The sequence below is a fragment of the Salmo salar genome, chromosome ssa07, assembly GCF_905237065.1.
Source record: "Salmo salar chromosome ssa07, Ssal_v3.1, whole genome shotgun sequence".
Lineage (NCBI taxonomy): Eukaryota > Metazoa > Chordata > Actinopteri > Salmoniformes > Salmonidae > Salmo > Salmo salar.
In genome coordinates this window covers 66235527-66257624 of record NC_059448.1, presented here as the reverse complement: position 1 = coordinate 66257624, position 22098 = coordinate 66235527, and the positions used below count along the sequence as shown (strand labels likewise).

Genomic DNA, 22098 nt, shown 5'->3' with positions numbered 1-22098 from the left:
CCTGTTCAGCTAGTCCCTCCCTGTTCAGCTAGTTCCTCCCTGTTCAGCTAGTCCCTCCCTGTTCAGCTTGTCCCTCCCAGTTCAGCTAGTCCCTCCCTGTTCAGCTAGTCCCTCCCTGTTCAGCTAGTCCCTCCCTGTTCAGCTAGTTCCTCCCTGTTCAGCTAGTCCCTCCCTGTTCAGCTAGTCCCTCCCAGTTCAGCTAGTCCCTCCCTGTTCAGCTAGTCCCTCCCTGTTCAGCTAGTCCCTCCCTGTTCAGCTAGTCCCTCCCAGTTCATCTAGTTCCTCCCAGTTCAGCTAGTTCCTCCCAGTTCAGCTAGTTCCTCCCAGTTCAGCTAGTCCCTCCCTGTTCAGCAAGTTCCTCCCAGTTCAGCTAGTTCCTCCCAGTTCAGCTAGTTCCTCCCAGTTCAGCTAGTCCCTCCCTTTTCAGCTAGTTCCTCCCTGTTCAGCTAGTCCCTCCCTGTTCAGCTAGTCCCTCCCTGTTCAGCAAGTTCCTCCCAGTTCAGCTAGTTCCTCCCTGTTCAGCTAGTCCCTCCCTGTTCAGCTAGTCCCTCCCAGTTCAGCTAGTCCCTCCCTGTTCAGCTAGTCCCTCCCTGTTCAGCTAGTCCCTCCCTGTTCAGCTAGTCCCTCCCAGTTCAGCTAGTCCCTCCCTGTTCAGCTAGTCCCTCCATGTCCAGCTGGTCCCTCCCTGTTCAGCTAGTCACTCCCAGTTCAGCTAGTCCCTCCCAGTTCAGCTAGTCCCTCCCTGTTCAGCTAGTCCCTCCCTGTTCAGCTAGTCCCTCCCTGTTCAGCTAGTCCCTCCCAGTTCAGCTAGTCCCTCCCTGTTCAGCTAGTCCCTCCCTGTTCAGCTAGTCCCTCCCAGTTCAGCTAGTCCCTCCCTGTTCAGCTAGTCCCTCCCTGTTCAGCTAGTCCCTTCCTGTTCAGCTAGTCCCTCCCAGCTCAGCTAGTCCCTCCCAGTTCAGCTAGTCCCTCCCTGTTCAGCTAGTCCCTCCCTGTTCAGCTAGTCCCTCCCAGTTCAGCTAGTCCCTCCCTGTTCAGCTAGTCCCTCCCTGTTCAGCTAGTCCCTCCCAGTTCAGCTAGTCCCTCCCTGTTCAGCTAGTCCCTCCCTGTTCAGCTAGTCCCTCCCAGTTCAGCTAGTCCCTCCCTGTTCAGCTAGTCCCTCCCTGTTCAGCTAGTCCCTTCCTGTTCAGCTAGTCCCTCCCAGCTCAGCTAGTCCCTCCCAGTTCAGCTAGTCCCTCCCAGTTCAGCTAGTCCCTCCCTGTTCAGCTAGTCCCTCCCTGTTCATCTAGTTCCTCCCAGTTCAGCTAGTCCCTCCCAGCTCAGCTAGTCCCCCCCAGTTCAGCTAGTTCCTCCCTGTTCAGCTAGTCCCTTCCTGTTCAGCTAGTCCCTCCCAGCTCAGCTAGTCCCTCCCAGTTCAGCTAGTTCCTCCCTGTTCAGCTAGTCCCTTCCTGTTCAGCTAGTTCCTCCCAGTTCAGCTAGTCCCTCCCAGCTCAGCTAGTCCCTCCCAGTTCAGCTAGTTCCTCCCTGTTCAGCTAGTCCCTCCCAGCTCAGCTAGTCCCTCCCAGTTCAGCTAGTCCCTCCCAGTTCAGCTAGTCCCTCCCTGTTCAGCTAGTCCCTTCCTGTTCAGCTAGTTCCTCCCTGTTCAGCTAGTCCCTGTTTCAGTCAGTTTTCTTCCGTTTAGTGCCTTATGAATACGACCCTGTTGTCTGACGTCAGATAACACTGGACTGTCAGTCAAAGGGCGGGTAGGAATGACAGCATCAGACGGGAGGAAGTGGATAGGAACCTCTGAGAACTGGTTGCTAACTCTGGCCTGACTTGATTTAGAGCAGGTTGTTTCAAGTCCTCACGTTTTCCTCTACTTTTAACCAGAGCCTAGATGGACAATATGATGTTTATTTCAGAGTTTCCCATGCACTGACTGCTCGTTGATATCCCCAGTATATCTTAATGTTGGACTACACAGACTCTTTAACACTGTCAGGACTCAAAGAAAGGCCCCTACTAAGGAGACGTATATCTAAAGTCCCTTGTTGTACCTCCTAGTCTTTAGCTAAAGATAACACACAGAAAGGTGTGTATAATGGAATTCATGCTGTAAATATTGATGCCTGGTGAGTCACTCCAGTCTCTCCTCACCTTTATAGGTTCTTATAGTCCTGTCAGTTCAGAGAAATGTTCTCAGAGACTTGGGATGCATCCCAAATGGCTGCCTATTCCCTATATAGTATCCTGGGCTCTGGTCAAATGTAGTGCACTATATAGGGAATAGGGTCCCATTTGAGATGTAGCCATAAACTCTTCCACTGAAATGTGCCCCATTTGTGCAGTGATATGTCTAAACATTGTTTTTATAATATATAAATTACTTCCACATGTAAGTGTTTGATGTAAACATTCAACCCAACTGACACTTTTGAACGTTACTGTCGTACGGCAACATGGCTGCCCTTGTCAACATCTCTGACTGGAGAGTACTGTAGCCTAATGGGTAGCTGACTATATGCCTCCTCAGATAGCTTCTCCATGACACCATATGCCAGTAGGGACCAGACAAGGACACCCTAGAGAAAAGCCACTTAAAGAGATTCTCCGCTACTTTTGTATACTTTTTATCCAGCAGTTTTGAAAGTAGCACTCACGAGCCAAAAGTGGTACTACGTCACATATGTGCAGATATGTGCACCACGTCTTTGCTCTCTCTCTCTCGCTCTGTTGTGTGTGCGTCACTCAAATGGCGCAGGGCTGAAGCTCATTGGCTGAAACTCGATTTGCTTAAGGGTCTGGCCCACATGGGGGGAAAATGTAGGGAAAATGGCACAGCACAGCTTCCAGAAAACAGTCGCTTTCGTGGCTATTTAAGAGAGTATGTGCTCATAGATTGTGCATGTATGAACTACACATTGACACATCCGGCCCAAAGCGGGTGGTTTAAAAGGTATTTACTAGTCACCAAAGTTCCGGTGCATATCTTTAATGGATTCAGTAGCTCAGCACTGGTGGCTGGTGGCACTCTAAATCAGAGGATGGGCTGGACGGATTGAATGGAATGGTATCAAATCCAATAAACACAGGGTTTCCATGGTTTCCTTGTGTTTAATACCATTCCATTCTCTCCATTCCTGGCATTATTATGAGCCGTCCTCCCTTCACCATCCTCCTGTGATGTTCAGTGCTCAAATGGTTAGAGCAATGCTATTCAAAAAATTCAGCGGGATCCCATTTTTTCAGCCAGAATTTCTCGCGACTCCATCCTGGGCCAAATCTTAAACCTTAAAATCTGTACATTTAGATTTTTATATCAACAAATAACCTTAAATTCATTGTATTTTCTTATCAAAATGAAAAGAAACCAATAAATACTTTTACTCAATAAGTAATATTTTTCAAAAACGTATAACAATAATCTGTACTATTATATATATTTTTTTGGGGGGGGGACCACTGCAGTTCCACCATGACCCCACTAGGGGTTGCAACCCTGACTTTGAATACCACTGGGTTAGAGAGGAGGCTCATTAGCTACAGTGCCAATGTAACCGATCATATAACCCAAACACTGTCACAAAGGGTAAGTCTGAGAGAGACAACCTCTGTTGCCTCATCAGACAGGTGGTATTTGAGCTTTAATTTCCTGACGTCATCTATTGCTCTTAGTTACTGTAGTTAGCTTTTTACTAAGGGTGAATGAATTCAGAACTGTTCTAGGATTCCATGCCTCGGTTGTTCCTCGGCTGAATAGGTGACCTTTGTCGTTCCATAACCTGGCACTTTTATAGAGACATTCTTCTCTCTGTCTACAAGCCAGACAGGCCAGTATTGGAGCCGGGGCCGGAGCAAGGGTTGAGGCCTGGGTTGGGGTGTCATTGGCCCACTGCTCTTTACTGGAATCCGTCCATAATGACCAACAGGCAGTGGATGGCCCCTGATGGCCCCAATGTCTCTGTCTGGATTCTGGAACCTGGCCCCAATAACTAAGGGGCAATGGCTTCTTATGGCCCCAAGTCTCACAGGGCTCTCAGTGCCCACTGGAGAGTATGGATGGAATTGGGACAGACTCCTCAACTCTCCAATCCCCGCTCAGCTGCTTTCTGACAGTGGGAAATTCTACCATAGTTTTGTCCTATTCTGTTACCTTCCATCCATAAATCAGTCAAGCCATTCATCCAGCTATCCATCCACCCCTCTGTCCCCTCTGTTCCTCAGCTGTGCTGTTGGCTATGTGATTTTGACAGTCAGGGGGAGACTGTGTGATTTAGACAGTCAGGGGGAGATTGTGTGATTTAGACAGTCAGGGGGAGACTGTGTGATTTAGACAGTCAGGGGGAGATTGTGTGATTTTGACAGTCAGGGGGAGATTGTGTGATTTAGACAGTCAGGGGAAGACTGTGTGATTTTGACAGTCAGGGGGAGACTGTGTGATTTAGACAGTCAGGGGGAGATTGTGTGATTTAGACAGTCAGGGGGAGACTGTGTGATTTAGACAGTCAGGGGAAGACTGTGATTTAGACAGTCAGGGGGAGACTGTGTGATTTAGACAGTCAGGTGGAGACTGTGTGATTTAGACAGTCAGGTGGAGACTGTGTGATTTAGACAGTCAGGGGGAGGCTGTGTGATTTAGACAGTCAGGGGGAGACTGTGTGATTTAGACAGTCAGGGGAAGACTGTGTGATTTAGACAGTCGGGGGGAGGCTGTGTGATTTAGACAGTCGGGGGGAGGCTGTGTGATTTAGACAGTCAGGGGGAGACTGTGATTTAGACAGTCAGGTTGAGACTGTGTGATTTAGACAGTCAGGGGGAGACTGTGTGATTTAGACAGTCAAGGGGAAACTGTGATTTAGACAGTTAGGGGGAGACTGTGTGATTTAGACAGTCAGGGGGAGACTGTGATTTAGACAGTCAAGCGGAGACTGTGTGATTTAGACAGTCAGGGGAAGACTTATGATTTAGACAGTCAGGGGGAGACTGTGTGATTTAGACAGTCAGGGGAAGACTGTGTGATTTAGACAGTCAGGCGGAGACTGTGTGATTTAGACAGTCAGGGGAAGACTGTATGATTTAGACAGTCAGGGGGAGACTGTGTGATTTAGACAGTCAGGGGGAGACTGTGATTTAGACAGTCAGGTTGAGACTGTGTGATTTAGACAGTCAGGGGGAGACTGTGTGATTTAGACAGTCAGGGGGAGACTGTGATTTAGACAGTCAGGCGGAGACTGTGTGATTTAGACAGTCAGGGGAAGACTGTGTGATTTAGACAGTCAGGGGGAGACTGTGTGATTTAGACAGTCAGGGGGAGACTGTGTGATTTAGACAGTCAGGGGGAGACTGTGATTTAGACAGTCAGGGGGAGACTGTGATTTAGACAGTCAGGTGGAGACTGTGTGATTTAGACAGTCAGGGGAAGACTGTGTGATTTAGACAGTCAGGCGGAGACTGTGTGATTTAGACAGTCAGGCGGAGACTGTGTGATTTAGACAGTCAGGGGGAGACTGTGTGATTTAGACAGTCAGGGGGAGACTGTGTGATTTAGACAGTCAGGGGGAGACTGTGTGATTTAGACAGTCAGGGGGAGACTGTGTGATTTAGAAAGTCAGGTGGAGACTGTGTGATTTAGACAGTCAGGGGAAGACTGTGATTTAGACAGTCAGGGGGAGACTGTGTGATTTAGACAGTCAGGTGGAGACTGTGTGATTTAGACAGTCAGGGGGAGACTGTGATTTAGACAGTCAGGTTGAGACTGTGTGATTTAGACAGTCAGGGGGAGACTGTGTGATTTAGACAGTCAGGGGGAGACTGTGTGATTTAGACAGTCAGGGGGAGACTGTGTGATTTAGACAGTCAGGGGGAGACTGTGATTTAGACAGTCAGGGGGAGACTGTGATTTAGACAGTCAGGTGGAGACTGTGTGATTTAGACAGTCAGGGGAAGACTGTGTGATTTAGACAGTCAGGCGGAGACTGTGTGATTTAGACAGTCAGGCGGAGACTGTGTGATTTAGACAGTCAGGGGGAGACTGTGTGATTTAGACAGTCAGGGGGAGACTGTGTGATTTAGACAGTCAGGGGGAGACTGTGTGATTTAGACAGTCAGGGGGAGACTGTGTGATTTAGAAAGTCAGGTGGAGACTGTGTGATTTAGACAGTCAGGGGAAGACTGTGATTTAGACAGTCAGGGGGAGACTGTGTGATTTAGACAGTCAGGTGGAGACTGTGTGATTTAGACAGTCAGGGGAAGACTGTGATTTAGACAGTCAGGGGGAGACTGTGTGATTTAGACAGTCAGGGGGAGACTGTGTGATTTAGACAGTCAGGGGAAGACTGTGTGATTTAGACAGTCGGGGGGAGGCTGTGTGATTTAGACAGTCAGGGGGAGGCTGTGTGATTTAGACAGTCAGGGGGAGACTGTGATTTAGACAGTCAGGGGGAGACTGTGATTTAGACAGTCAGGTTGAGACTGTGTGATTTAGACAGTCAAGGGGAAACTGTGATTTAGACAGTCAGGGGGAGACTGTGATTTAGACAGTTAGGGGGAGACTGTGTGATTTAGACAGTCAGGGGGAGACTGTGATTTAGACAGTCAAGCGGAGACTGTGTGATTTAGACAGTCAGGGGAAGACTTATGATTTAGACAGTCAGGGGGAGACTGTGTGATTTAGACAGTCAGGGGAAGACTGTGTGATTTAGACAGTCAGGCGGAGACTGTGTGATTTAGACAGTCAGGGGAAGACTGTATGATTTAGACAGTCAGGGGGAGACTGTGTGATATAGACAGTCAGGGGGAGACTGTGATTTAGACAGTCAGGTTGAGACTGTGTGATTTAGACAGTCAGGGGGAGACTGTGATTTAGACAGTCAGGTGGAGACTGTGTGATTTAGACAGTCAGGTGGAGACTGTGTGATTTAGACAGTCAGGGGAAGACTGTGATTTAGACAGTCAGGGGGAGACTGTGTGATTTAGACAGTCAGGGGGAGACTGTGTGATTTAGACAGTCAGGGGAAGACTGTGTGATTTAGACAGTCGGGGGGAGGCTGTGTGATTTAGACAGTCAGGGGGAGGCTGTGTGATTTAGACAGTCAGGGGGAGACTGTGATTTAGACAGTCAGGGGGAGACTGTGATTTAGACAGTCAGGTTGAGACTGTGTGATTTAGACAGTCAAGGGGAAACTGTGATTTAGACAGTCAGGGGGAGACTGTGATTTAGACAGTCAGGGGGAGACTGTGATTTAGACAGTCAAGCGGAGACTGTGTGATTTAGACAGTCAGGGGAAGACTTATGATTTAGACAGTCAGGGGGAGACTGTGTGATTTAGACAGTCAGGGGAAGACTGTGTGATTTAGACAGTCAGGCGGAGACTGTGTGATTTAGACAGTCAGGGGAAGACTGTATGATTTAGACAGTCAGGGGGAGACTGTGTGATATAGACAGTCAGGGGGAGACTGTGATTTAGACAGTCAGGTTGAGACTGTGTGATTTAGACAGTCAGGGGGAGACTGTGATTTAGACAGTCAGGTGGAGACTGTGTGATTTAGACAGTCAGGTGGAGACTGTGTGATTTAGACAGTCAGGTGGAGACTGTGTGATTTAGACAGTCAGGTGGAGACTGTGTGATTTAGACAGTCAGGGGGAGACTGTGTGATTTAGACAGTCAGGGGGAGACTGTGATTTAGACAGTCAGGGGGAGACTGTGATTTAGACAGTCAGGTGGAGACTGTGTGATTTAGACAGTCAGGGGAAGACTGTGTGATTTAGACAGTCAGGCGGAGACTGTGTGATTTAGACAGTCAGGCGGAGACTGTGTGATTTAGACAGTCAGGGGGAGACTGTGTGATTTAGACAGTCAGGGGGAGACTGTGATTTAGACAGTCAGGTGGAGACTGTGTGATTTAGACAGTCAGGGGAAGACTGTGTGATTTAGACAGTCAGGGGAAGACTGTGTGATTTAGACAGTCAGGGGGAGACTGTGTGATTTAGACAGTCAGGCGGAGATTGTGTGATTTAGACAGTCAGGGGGAGACTGTGTGATTTAGACAGTCAGGGGGAGACTGTGATTTAGACAGTCAAGGGGAGACTGTGATTTAGACAGTCAGGTGGAGACTGTGTGATTTAGACAGTCAGGGGGAGACTGTGTGATTTAGACAGTCAGGGGGAGACTGTGATTTAGACAGTCAGGGGGAGACTGTGATTTAGACAGTCAGGGGGAGGCTGTGTGATTTAGACAGTCAGGGGGAGACTGTGTGATTTAGACAGTCAGGGGGAGACTGTGTGATTTAGACAGTCAGGTGGAGACTGTGTGATTTAGACAGTCAGGGGAGACTGTGATTTAGACAGTCAGGGGGAGACTGTGTGATTTAGACAGTCAGGGGGAGACTGTGATTTAGACAGTCAGGGGGAGACTGTGATTTAGACAGTCAGGTGGAGACTGTGTGATTTAGACAGTCAGGGGGAGACTGTGATTTAGACAGTCAGGGGGAGACTGTGTGATTTAGACAGTCAGGGGGAGACTGTGTGATTTAGACAGTCAGGGGGAGACTGTGATTTAGACAGTCAGGTGGAGACTGTGTGATTTAGACAGTCAGGTGGAGACTGTGTGATTTAGACAGTCAGGGGGAGACTGTGTGATTTAGACAGTCAGGGGGATTGTGGTATTGGCAGAGAGGAAGTAAACAGCGTTCACAATCCACTCACGATCCACCATGATGTGATCACATTAAACAACAATGTGTTACTGTGAAACAGATGTCTCTTATTCTCAGGCTGTTTACACTTCAGAGGGGAATGTGTCTGTTGTTAGAATGCACTTAAGATCACACAGTATAAAATATTAAAGTTTGTGTGTGAAATTCAATATACACTCTGGATAGCTTTCCTTGACCTAAGCCAGAAGCAACCTTTAATCGCTTCCAAATAAACAATTCAACTTTTTTACAGTACACTGCCTGACAGTGAGACAGTTAGCCAACCAGACAGTCAGTCAGGCCGTGAGACAGTTAGCCAACCAGACAGTCAGTCAGGCAGTGACAGTTAGCCAACCAGACTGTCAGGCAGACAGACATTGAGACAGTTAGCCAACCAGACAGACAGTCAGTCAGGCATTGAGACGGTTAGCCAACCAGTCAGTCAGGCAGTGAGACAGTTAGCCAACCAGACAGTCAGTCAAGCAGTGAGACAGTTAGCCAACCAGACAGTCAGGCAGGCAGTGACAGTTAGCCAACCAGCCAGTCAGGCAGTCAGGCATTGAGACAGTTAGCCAACCAGACAGTCAGGCATTGAGACAGTTAGCCAACCAGACAGACAGTCAGTCAGGCATTGAGACGGTTAGCCAACCAGTCAGTCAGGCAGTGAGACAGTTAGCCAACCAGTCAGGCAGTGAGACAGTTAGCCAACCAGACAGTCAGTCAAGCAGTGAGACAGTTAGCCAACCAGACAGACAGTCAGGCAGTGACACAGTTAGCCAACCAGACAGACAGTCAGGCAGTGACACAGATAGCCAACCAGACAGACAGTCAGGCAGTGACACAGTTAGCCAACCAGCCAGTCAGTCAGGCAGTGACAGTTAGCCAACCAGCCAGTCAGGCAGTGACAGTTAGCCAACCAGAAAGACAGTTAGGCATTGAGACAGTTAGCCAACCAGTCAGTCAGGCAGTGACAGTTAGCCAACCAGCCAGTCAGGCAGTGACAGTTAACCAACCAGAAAGACAGTTAGGCATTGAGACAGTTAACCAACCAGACAGTCAGTCAGGCACTGAGACGGTTAGCCAACCAGACAGTCAGTCAGGCACTGAGACAGTTAACCAACCAGACAGTCAGTCAGGCAGTGAGACGGTTAACCAACCAGATAGTCAGTCAGGAACTGAGACGGTTAGCCAACCAGACAGTCAGTCAGGCACTGAGACAGTTAACCAACCAGACAGTCAGTCAGGCAGTGAGACGGTTAACCAACCAGACAGTCAGTCAGGAACTGAGACAATTAACCAACCAGACAGTCAGTCAGGCAGTGAGACAGTTAGCCAACCAGACAGTCAGTCAGGCAGTGAGACGGTTAACCAACCAGACAGTCAGTCAGGCACTGAGACGGTTAGCCAACCAGACAGTCAGTCAGGCAGTGAGACAGTTAGCCAACCAGACAGTCAATCAGGCAGTGAGACAGTTAACCAACCAGACAGTCAGTCAGGCACTGAGACGGTTAGCCACCCAGATAGTCAGTCAGGCACTGAGACAGTTAGCCAACCAGACAGTCAATCAGGCAGTGAGACAGTTAACCAACCAGACAGTCAGTCAGGCACTGAGACGGTTAGCCACCCAGATAGTCAGTCAGGCACTGAGACAGTTAGCCAACCAGACAGTCAATCAGGCACTGAGACGGTTAACCAACCAGATAGTCAGTCAGGCACTGAGACAGTTAGCCAACCAGACAGTCAGTCAGGCACTGAGACAGTTAGCCAACCAGACAGTCAGTCAGGCACTGAGACGGTTAACCAACCAGACAGTCAGTCAGGCAGTGAGACAGTTAGCCAACCAGACAGTCAGTCAGGCAGTGAGACAGTTAACCAACCAGACAGTCAGTCAGGCAGTGAGACAGTTAGCCAACCAGACAGTCAGTCAGGCACTGAGACAGTTAACCAACCAGACAGTCAGTCAGGCACTGAGACGGTTAACCAACCAGACAGTCAGTCAGGCAGTGAGACAGTTAGCCAACCAGACAGTCAGTCAGGCAGTGAGACAGTTAACCAACCAGACAGTCAGTCAGGCAGTGAGACAGTTAGCCAACCAGACAGTCAGTCAGGCACTGAGACAGTTAACCAACCAGACAGTCAGTCAGGCACTGAGACGGTTAGCCAACCAGACAGTCAGTCAGGCACTGAGTTAGCCAACCAGACAGTCAGTCAGGCACTGAGACAGTTAGCCAACCAGACAGTCAGTCAGGCACTGAGACGGTTAGCCAACCAGACAGTCAGTCAGGCACTGAGACAGTTAACCAACCAGACAGTCAGTCAGGCACTGAGACAGTTAGCCAACCAGACAGTCAGTCAGGCACTGAGACGGTTAACCAACCAGACAGTCAGACAGTCAGTGAGACAGTTAGCCAACCAGACAGTCAGTCACTGTCAGCCAGTCAGGCAGTGAGACAGTGACGTCCTCCAGTATGGGCCTCAGCATGCAGCTCTGTCTCTCTCTCTGACTGATGTGAGTGATGTGAGGGTGGTGTGCAGAGTGATTCAATCTCATAGTAAATCATCTGCCTCTAATGTAATGTAGGTCTCAGATCCAATCTCTCACTCTCACATTCTCTTGTTCTCTCTCTGTCGCGCTCTCCCTCTTTTTCTCCAGCTCTCTTTCCTCTCGGTCTCTCTCTCTGAGGGTGGTCTCAGGCTACAGTACAGTCGTCTTTTAGTCCATCAGAGTTTGATTATGAATACCAGAGGCATTTCAAAATCTCATTCTGTTGTTAGAGTAGAACACGTACACATTACATCACATTACAGGAAGACACTGGAGACAGAGCAACTGTGAGACTGTCTCTGAGCGAGTTACTTCCACTGTAGTCCATGAGTTGATCATATGAGATGTATGGTGTTAAACAGGAGTCCCACTAATGCAGCTACACTCGTCCTGTCACAGACCTGCCAGGATCATCTCTCCTTCATTAAAGGCAGAAGAGAAGACGTAAAGGAGATGCTTTTTTCTTCCTGTCTGTTGACCTCTTCTCCTCCCAATCAGCTCTGCTTCATTAGAAAGCTTCAACTGGAAAAGAATGTGCATCACACACGCAAAAGGAGAGGGTGGTGATATGTCTCCCGACGGGTTCATTCATACCGTGGCGTGACGTGGAGCTTCATGCATGGACATGTGTAGAAACCATGGCTGTGTGAAAGATGTGCACATCCCAAATCTCCATTCTGGGGTCAACAGCTGATTTACAGTAATTCTGTGAATAATGAGAAATGATATAATGGTTACCAGGATAGGAAGCCTACACATTATTAACCTGCAACTCACATTAACCAGCAAATCATGCAGAAACAAACCCTATGAAGGCTAATTGAGGATATAATGGTTACCAGGAAAGGAAGCCTAGTGTATCTGTTAAGCTGCTCGTCATGCTGAAACAAACCATATTGACTTCTATCATGGTGTTGTCTAACACATCATCCCAACACAATTTACATGATTGTGAGGTCAAGTTGGTCTCTGACACAGGAGGTTGGTGGCACCTTAATTGGGGAGGACAGGCTTGTGGTAATGGCTGGACCGGAATCGGTGGAATGGTATCAAATACATCAAACACATGGTTTCCAAGTGTTTGATGCCATTCCATATGCTCCGTTCCAGCCATTATTATGAGCTGTCCTCCCCTCAGCAGCCTCCAATGGTCTCTGGAATATTCTCATGGATAATAAAAGTTGACTTATCTCCTCTCTTCTCCTCTCCTCTCATCTCTTCTCCTCCCTTCTTTTCTCCTCCCTTCTTTTCTCCTCTCTTGTCCTCTCTTCTCTTGTCTCCTCTCTTCTGTCTCTTCTCCTCTGTTCTCTTCTGTCTCCTCTCTTCCGCCTCCTCTCTTCTGTCTCCTCTCTTCCCTGTCCTGTAGCTGTCAGAGTGTAAGGAGCGTATGTTGGAGCTAGAGAAGGCCTTGGAGGATCCAGGACAGGAGAACAGGGCCAGAGAGCTGGAGGGGAACGACCCATCTCCTGTTGAACTCATCCAGAAGATAGAACAGGTAAAGCCTACAGTACTGAAGCTGCTTTACAGTCATGCAGGCAGATTTCAGAACAGTGGGTAGGTCTGAGTCTAAACGGTCAGTGTATCTGAAGGAGACTAAGAACACAAACTATGCCACTTTTCTTTCTTGAGGGAAGGGGAAGTCATCAATCAAGATTACCACCAATTAATCATATCCCGTCGTTATAATTGATTGAGGTTGAAGCTGTCTCATGTTAATGTGTGTGTGTGTGTATGTGTGTGTGTGTGTGTACCCTTTTGGCTGCCTCCTGTGTGTGTGTGTGTGTGTGTGTGTGTGTGTGTGTGTGTGTGTGTGTGTTCAGTTGGAGGTTGGCTTGGCGGAGCGGGAAGAGCTGCTCCTGGAGAAGGACTTGGTGTTTGAGCAGGTGACCCGGCTTTCTCAGCGAATCAGAGCTAAGGCCGAGAACGGCAAGCAGGACACACTGCAGCTAGCCAAGAAGGTACACACACACACACACACACACACACACACACACACACACACACACACACACACACACACACACACACACACACACACACACACACACACACACACACACACAGGAAGCAGCCAAGAAGGCATCTACTGCCAAACTCATCCATTCACACACTCACAGTCGGGGTAGAGGATCTTGGAGCGTGGTGGCTACATGTGCCTGGTGCAGCCTAGCAGACTGACTGCCCTCTCACCCCGACTCCCTGCAGGGCCCAGCCCAGTGTCTCCTGGATGAAGTATCACCTGCCCACCAGGCCAAGGCTGTTAGTTATCTCAATGACTCAATGAGCCATGTTACACACACACAGCCAATGAGCCAAAGTTGCTGTGCACTCTGAGGCAAATCCTCTCAGCACGCTTAGATAACCTCACTGGGCCCCAGCAGCCAGCATGCCAAACTGAGGCTCTGGGATCTGGAGGATGTTAGATATCAGTTTATCTGTGGGATGTTAGATATCAGTTTATCTGGGGGATGTTAGATATCAGTTTGATCTGGAGGATGTTAGATATCAGTTTATCTGGAGGATGTTAGATATCAGTTTATCTGGGGGATGTTAGATATCAGTTTGATCTGGAGGATGTTAGATATCAGTTTATCTGGGGGATGTTAGATATCAGTTTGATCTGGAGGATGTTAGTTTGATCTGGAGGATGTTAGATATTAGTTTGATCTGGAGGATGTTAGATATCAGTTTATCTGGAGGATGTTAGATTGATCTGGAGGATGTTAGATATCAGATTGATCTGGAGGATGTTAGATATCAGTTTGATCTGGAGGATGTTAGATATCAGTTTGATCTGGAGGATGTTAGTTTGATCTGGAGGATGTTAGATATTAGTTTGATCTGGAGGATGTTAGATTGATCTGGAGGATGTTAGATATTAGATTGATCTGGAGGATGTTAGATATCAGTTTATCTGGAGGATGTTAGATATCAGTTTGATCTGGAGGATGTTAGATATTAGATTGATCTGGAGGATGTTAGATTGATCTGGAGGATGTTAGATATCAGTTTGATCTGGAGGATGTTAGATATCAGTTTGATCTGGAGGATGTTAGATATTAGATTGATCTGGAGGATGTTAGATATCAAATTGATCTGGAGGATGTTAGATATCAGTTTGATCTGGAGGATGTTAGATATCAGTTTTATCTGGAGGATGTTAGATATCAGTTTTATCTGGAGGATGTTAGATATCAGTTTATCTGGGGGATGTTAGATATCAGTTTGATCTGGAGGATGTTAGATATCAGTTTATCTGGGGGATGTTAGATATCAGTTTATCTGGAGGATGTTAGATTGATCTGGAGGATGTTAGATATCAGTTTATCTGGGGGATGTTAGATATCAGTTTATCTGGAGGATGTTAGATTGATCTGGAGGATGTTAGATATTAGATTGATCTGGAGGATGTTAGATATTAGTTTGATCTGGAGGATGTTAGTTTGATCTGGAGGATGTTAGATATTAGTTTGATCTGGAGGATGTTAGATTGATCTGGAGGATGTTAGATATTAGATTGATCTGGAGGATGTTAGATATCAGTTTTATCTGGAGGATGTTAGATATCAGTTTGATCTGGAGGATGTTAGATATCAGTTTGATCTGGAGGATGTTAGATATTAGATTGATCTGGAGGATGTTAGATATCAGTTTTATCTGGAGGATGTTAGATATCAGTTTGATCTGGAGGATGTTAGATATTAGTTTATCTGGAGGATGTTAGATATCAGTTTATCTGGAGGATGTTAGATTGATCTGGAGGATGTTAGATATTAGTTTGATCTGGAGGATGTTAGATATTAGTTTGATCTGGAGGATATTAGTTTGATCTGGAGGATGTTAGATATCAGTTTGATCTGGAGGATGTTAGATATCAGTTTGATCTGGAGGATGTTAGATATCAGTTTATCTGGGGGATGTTAGATATCAGTTTGATCTGGAGGATGTTAGATATTAGTTTGATCTGGAGGATGTTAGATATCAGTTTGATCTGGAGGATGTTAGATTGATCTGGAGGATGTTAGATATTAGATTATCTGGAGGATGTTAGATATCAGTTTGATCTGGAGGATGTTAGATTGATCTGGAGGATGTTAGATATTAGTTTGATCTGGAGGATGTTAGATATCAGTTTGATCTGGAGGATGTTAGATATTAGTTTGATCTGGAGGATGTTAGATATTAGTTTGATCTGGAGGATGTTAGATATCAGTTTATCTGGAGGATGTTAGATATCAGTTTATCTGGAGGATGTTAGATATCAGTTTATCTGGAGGATGTTAGATATTAGTTTGATCTGGAGGATATTAGTTTGATCTGGAGGATGTTAGATATTAGTTTATCTGGAGGATGTTAGATTGATCTGGAGGATGTTAGATATCAGTTTGATCTGGAGGATGTTAGATATCAGTTTGATCTGGAGGATGTTAGATATTAGTTTGATCTGGAGGATGTTAGATATTAGTTTGATCTGGAGGATGTTAGATATCAGTTTATCTGGAGGATGTTAGATATTAGTTTATCTGGAGGATGTTAGATATCAGTTTATCTGGAGGATGTTAGATATCAGTTTGATCTGGAGGATGTTAGATATTAGATTGATCTGGAGGATGTTAGATATTAGATTGATCTGGAGGATGTTAGATTGATCTGGAGGATGTTAGATATCAGTTTGATCTGGAGGATGTTAGATATTAGTTTGATCTGGAGGATGTTAGATATTAGTTTATCTGGAGGATGTTAGATATTAGATTATCTGGAGGATGTTAGATATTAGTTTATCTGGAGGATGTTAGATTGATCTGGAGGATGTTAGATATTAGATTGATCTGGAGGATGTTAGATATCAGTTTGATCTGGAGGATGTTAGATATTAGATTGATCTGGAGGATGTTAGATTGATCTGGAGGATGTTAGATATTAGATTATCTGGAGGATGTTAGATATTAGTTTGATCTGGAGGATGTTAGATTGATCTGGAGGATGTTAGATATCAGATTATCTGGAGGATGTTAGATATTAGTTTATCTGGAGGATGTTAGATATCAGTTTATCTGGAGGATGTTAGATATCAGTTTATCTGGAGGATGTTAGATATCAGTTTGATCTGGAGGATGTTAGATATTAGTTTGATCTGGAGGATGTTAGATATCAGTTTATCTGGAGGATGTTAGATATTAGTTTATCTGGAGGATGTTAGATATCAGTTTATCTGGAGGATGTTAGATATCAGTTTGATCTGGAGGATGTTAGATATTAGATTGATCTGGAGGATGTTAGATATTAGATTGATCTGGAGGATGTTAGATTGATCTGGAGGATGTTAGATATCAGTTTGATCTGGAGGATGTTAGATATTAGTTTGATCTGGAGGATGTTAGATATTAGTTTATCTGGAGGATGTTAGATATTAGATTATCTGGAGGATGTTAGATATTAGTTTATCTGGAGGATGTTAGATTGATCTGGAGGATGTTAGATATTAGATTATCTGGAGGATGTTAGATATTAGATTGATCTGGAGGATGTTAGATATCAGTTTGATCTGGAGGATGTTAGATATTAGATTGATCTGGAGGATGTTAGATTGATCTGGAGGATGTTAGATATTAGATTATCTGGAGGATGTTAGATATCAGTTTGATCTGGAGGATGTTAGATATTAGATTATCTGGAGGATGTTAGATATTAGTTTGATCTGGAGGATGTAAAATATTAGTTTGATCTGGAGGATGTTAGATATTAGTTTATCTGGAGGATGTTAGATATCAGTTTTATCTGGAGGATGTTAGATATTAGATTGATCTGGAGGATGTTAGATATCAGTTTGATCTGGAGGATGTTAGATATTAGTTTATCTGGAGGATGTTAGATTGATCTGGAGGATGTTAGATATCAGTTTGATCTGGAGGATGTTAGATATCAGTTTGATCTGGAGGATGTTAGATATTAGTTTTATCTGGAGGATGTTAGATATCAGTTTTATCTGGAGGATGTTAGATATTAGTTTATCTGGAGGATGTTAGATATCAGTTTGATCTGGAGGATGTTAGATATTAGTTTATCTGGAGGATGTTAGATTGATCTGGAGGATGTTAGATATCAGTTTGATCTGGAGGATGTTAGATATCAGTTTGATCTGGAGGATGTTAGATATCAGTTTTATCTGGAGGATGTTAGATATTAGTTTATCTGGAGGATGTTAGATATCAGTTTGATCTGGAGAATGTTAGATATTAGTTTGATCTGGAGGATGTTAGATATTAGATTGAGTGCATTATTGGGTGACTGAGTATGTCTGAGTATATACATGTTGTGTGTGTATTGGAGGCAGGAATGGAAATGAATGTATCCCGCTAGCCAAAGGCTAGTACTGTTCAGACCAGGCTAGTAGAACATGTTCTCAACTACCCCGCCGGCTAGAGAAACGCTGTCTTTTCAAATATCATGTCAGTCTGGCTGTCTATCTGTCAGTCTGTCAGGCTGTCTGTGCGTTAACCAACCCCGTCTCCTCTCTCTCAGGTGAATGAGTTGCAGGGCCGTATCAAGGAGTCAACCAGGAGGATGATGGCCGTGGTGTCTGAGTTGTCGATGCGCCAAGCCAGCGCCATGACCCTGCAGCAGGTAAACAGGAGACTCTTTTAGATTGACCAGCATTTCCTAGCCTGCTGGACCCATACTGTAGATCCCTGTAGCCAACTGGGACCAGGCTAAGGTCAAGTCTAAGGATTATACTGTAGATCCCTGTAGCCAACAGGGACCAGGTTAAGGTCAAGTCTAAGAATTATACTGTAGATCCCTGTAGCCAACTGGGACCAGGCTAAGGTCAAGTCTAAGAATTATACTGTAGATCCCTGTAGCCAACTGGGACCAGGCTAAGGTCAAGTCTAAGAATTATACTGTAGATCCCTGTAGCCAACTGGGACCAGGCTAAGGTCAAGTCTAAGAATTATACTGTAGATCCCTGTAGCCAACTGGGACCAGGCTAAGGTCAAGTCTAAGAATTATACTGTAGATCCCTGTAGCCAACTGGGACCAGGCTAAGGTCAAGTCTAAGAATTATACTGTAGATCCCTGTAGCCAACTGGGACCAGGCTAAGGTCAAGTCTAAGAATTATACTGTAGATCCCTGTAGCCAACTGGGACCAGGCTAAGGTCAAGTCTAAGGATTATACTGTAGATCCCTGTAGCCAACAGGGACCAGGCTAAGGTCAAGTCTAAGGATTATACTGTAGATCCCTGTAGCCAACTGGGACCAGGCTAAGGTCAAGTCTAAGAATTATAGTGTAGATCCCTGTAGCCAACTGGGACCAGGCTAAGGTCAAGTCTAAGAATTATCCTGTAGATCCCTGTAGCCAACTGGGACCAGGCTAAGGTCAAGTCTAAGGATTATAGTGTAGATCCCTGTAGCCAACTGGGACCAGGCTAAGGTCAAGTCTAAGAATTATAGTGTAGATCCCTGTAGCCAACTGGGACCAGGCTAAGGTCAAGTCTAAGGATTATACTGTAGATCCCTGTAGCCAACTGGGACCAGGCTAAGGTCAAGTCTAAGAATTATAGTGTAGATCCCTGTAGCCAACTGGGACCAGGCTAAGGTCAAGTCTAAGAATTATACTGTAGATCCCTGTAGCCAACTGGGACCAGGCTAAGGTCAAGTCTAAGAATTATAGTGTAGATCCCTGTAGCCAACTGGGACCAGGCTAAGGTCAAGTCTAAGAATTATACTGTAGATCCCTGTAGCCAACAGGGACCAGGCTAAGGTCAAGTCTAAGAATTATACTGTAGATCCCTGTAGCCAACTGGGACCAGGCTAAGGTCAAGTCTAAGAATTATACTGTAGATCCCTGTAGCCAACTGGGACCAGGCTAAGGTCAAGTCTAAGAATTATACTGTAGATCCCTGTAGCCAACAGGGACCAGGCTAAGGTCAAGTCTAAGAATTATAGTGTAGATCCCTGTAGCCAACTGGGACCAGGCTAAGGTCAAGTCTAAGAATTATAGTGTAGATCCCTGTAGCCAACTGGGACCAGGCTAAGGTCAAGTCTAAGAATTATACTGTAGATCCCTTTAGCCAACTGGGACCAGGCTAAGGTCAAGTCTCAGAATTATCCTGTAGATCCCTGTAGCCAACAGGGACCAGGCTAAGGTCAAGTCTAAGAATTATAGTGTAGATCCCTGTAGCCAACTGGGACCAGGCTAAGGTCAAGTCTAAGAATTATAGTGTAGATCCCTGTAGCCAACTGGGACCAGGCTAAGGTCAAGTCTAAGAATTATAGTGTAGATCCCTGTAGCCAACAGGGACCAGGCTAAGGTCAAGTCTAAGAATTATACTGTAGATCCCTGTAGCCAACAGGGACCAGGCTAAGGTCAAGTCTAAGAATTATACTGTAGATCCCTGTAGCCAACTGGGACCAGGCTAAGGTCAAGTCTAAGAATTATACTGTAGATCCCTGTAGCCAACTGGGACCAGGCTAAGGTCAAGTCTAAGAATTATACTGTAGATCCCTGTAGCCAACAGGGACCAGGCTAAGGTCAAGTCTAAGAATTATAGTGTAGATCCCTGTAGCCAACTGGGACCAGGCTAAGGTCAAGTCTAAGAATTATAGTGTAGATCCCTGTAGCCAACTGGGACCAGGCTAAGGTCAAGTCTAAGAATTATACTGTAGATCCCTGTAGCCAACTGGGACCAGGCTAAGGTCAAGTCTAAGGATTATACTGTAGATCCCTGTAGCCAACAGGGACCAGGCTAAGGTCAAGTCTAAGAATTATAGTGTAGATCCCTGTAGCCAACTGGGACCAGGCTAAGGTCAAGTCTAAGAATTATACTGTAGATCCCTGTAGCCAACTGGGACCAGGCTAAGGTCAAGTCTAAGAATTATAGTGTAGATCCCTGTAGCCAACTGGGACCAGGCTAAGGTCAAGTCTAAGGATTTCCAACTTTTACGACATCATCCTCTTTCCCTACATCGATCTACCCAAGCACAAATATCCTCCTAATAATCTTCCTCTTCCTGACATTCCATGTCTTGACCCCACCCCTGTCAGGAGCTGAAGGAGAGGGAGCTGTTCCTGGACACCTGCCACCGGCGCCTGGACCAGGGTCTGCCCCCTCTGAAGACCTGGAGCTGGAGTGGCAACACATCCTCAGGGATGAGCAGCGCAGACAGGCCGACCAGCAGGAGAAAGACAGGGTCAGTCACCCTCCATGGCCCTCTACCACAGGACTTTGAATTATGGATAATTAATGGATGAATTCATAAATGTTGAACTTGATGCTGAACTTTTGTACCTCTACATTGATAAGTTAACACTGCATTTAACACTTTGACTGTCTGGCAATCAGATAGAAACGTTTTATATAGAATAGACGTGCCTTTCTGACATGTAGAAAATGAGGAATCTTGTCAGCTCTATTCATGGTATTTCTATCTGCAATGTTCAGTACATTGAACCCTTTCTCTCCAGTACATTTCTAGATACTCTTTAAGATGTACAGTATACCATGAGTTAAATACCAGTATATGGTATACTATGTTGAGGACCTGGATTCTCTCCTCTGTTACAGCTGGTGGAGGAGGAGGAGAGGTCCCAGCTCCCTAGTGGGGTGTACACCACGGCCGAGGCCCGACCCAACGCCTACATCCCCCTGGGGGACACCCTGCCCCTGCCCAAGCCCTACGGAGCCCTGGCCCCCTTCAAACCCTCCGAGCCCGGCACCAACATCAGACACATTCGCAAGCCTGAACCAAAACCCATTGAGATATAGACCTGGACCAAACCCATTGAGATATACTGTAGACCTGGACCAAACCCATTGAGATATACTGTAGACCTGGACCAAACCCATTGAGATATACTGTAGACCTGGACCAAACATATTGAGATATAGACCTGAACCAAAACCCATTGAGATATAGACCTGGACCAAACCCATTGAGATATACTGTAGACCTGGACCAAACCCATTGAGATATACTGTAGACCTGGACCAAACCCATTGAGATATACTGTAGACCTGGACCAAACATATTGAGATATAGACCTGGACCAAACCCATTGAGATATAGACCTGGACCAAACCCATTGAGATATACTGTAGACCTGGACCAAACCCATTGAGATATACTGTAGACCTGGACCAACCCCATTGAGATATACTGTAGACCTGGACCAAACCCATTGAGATATAGACCTGGACCAAACCCATTGAGATATACTGTAGACCTGGACCAAACATATTGAGATATACTAAAGACCTGGACCAAATGCAAAGACCTGGACCAAACCCATTGAGATATAGACCTGGACCAAACCCATTGAGATATACTGTAGACCTGGACCAAACACATTGAGATATACTGTAGACCTGGACCAAACCCATTGAGATATACTGTAGACCTGGACCAAACATATTGAGATATAGACCTGGACCAAACCCATTGAGATATAGACCTGGACCAAACCCATTGAGATATACTGTAGACCTGGACCAAACCCATTGAGATATACTGTAGACCTGGACCAAACATATTGAGATATACTGTAGACCTGGACCAAACCCATTGAGATATAGACCTGGACCAAACCCATTGAGATATACTGTAGACCTGGACCAAACATATTGAGATATACTAAAGACCTGGACCAAACCAATTGAGATATAGACCTGGACCAAACACATTGAGATATACTGTAGACCTGGACCAAACATATTGAGATATACTAAAGACCTGGACCAAACCAATTGAGATATACTGTAGACCTGGACCAAACCCATTGAGATATAGACCTGGACCAAACCCATTGAGATATACTGTAGACCTGGACCAAACATATTGAGATATACTAAAGACCTGGACCAAACCAATTGAGATATAGACC

General features: G+C 45.8%; 1 protein-coding gene across 1 annotated transcript in view; it reads left to right on the top strand.

The window, feature by feature from the left end:
• LOC106577472 (coiled-coil domain-containing protein 146) overlaps positions 1–21272 on the top strand; it is an 83198-nt gene extending 61926 nt beyond the window's left edge. The window contains 6 exon segments of the mRNA XM_045722537.1: positions 12585–12713; positions 13039–13176; positions 17741–17842; positions 20263–20326; positions 20329–20408; positions 20783–21272. Of these exon segments, the coding sequence (XP_045578493.1) occupies positions 12585–12713; positions 13039–13176; positions 17741–17842; positions 20263–20326; positions 20329–20408; positions 20783–20983 (714 nt within the window). The 3' untranslated portion in view covers positions 20984–21272.
• Positions 21273–22098: the final 826 nt, after the last annotated feature.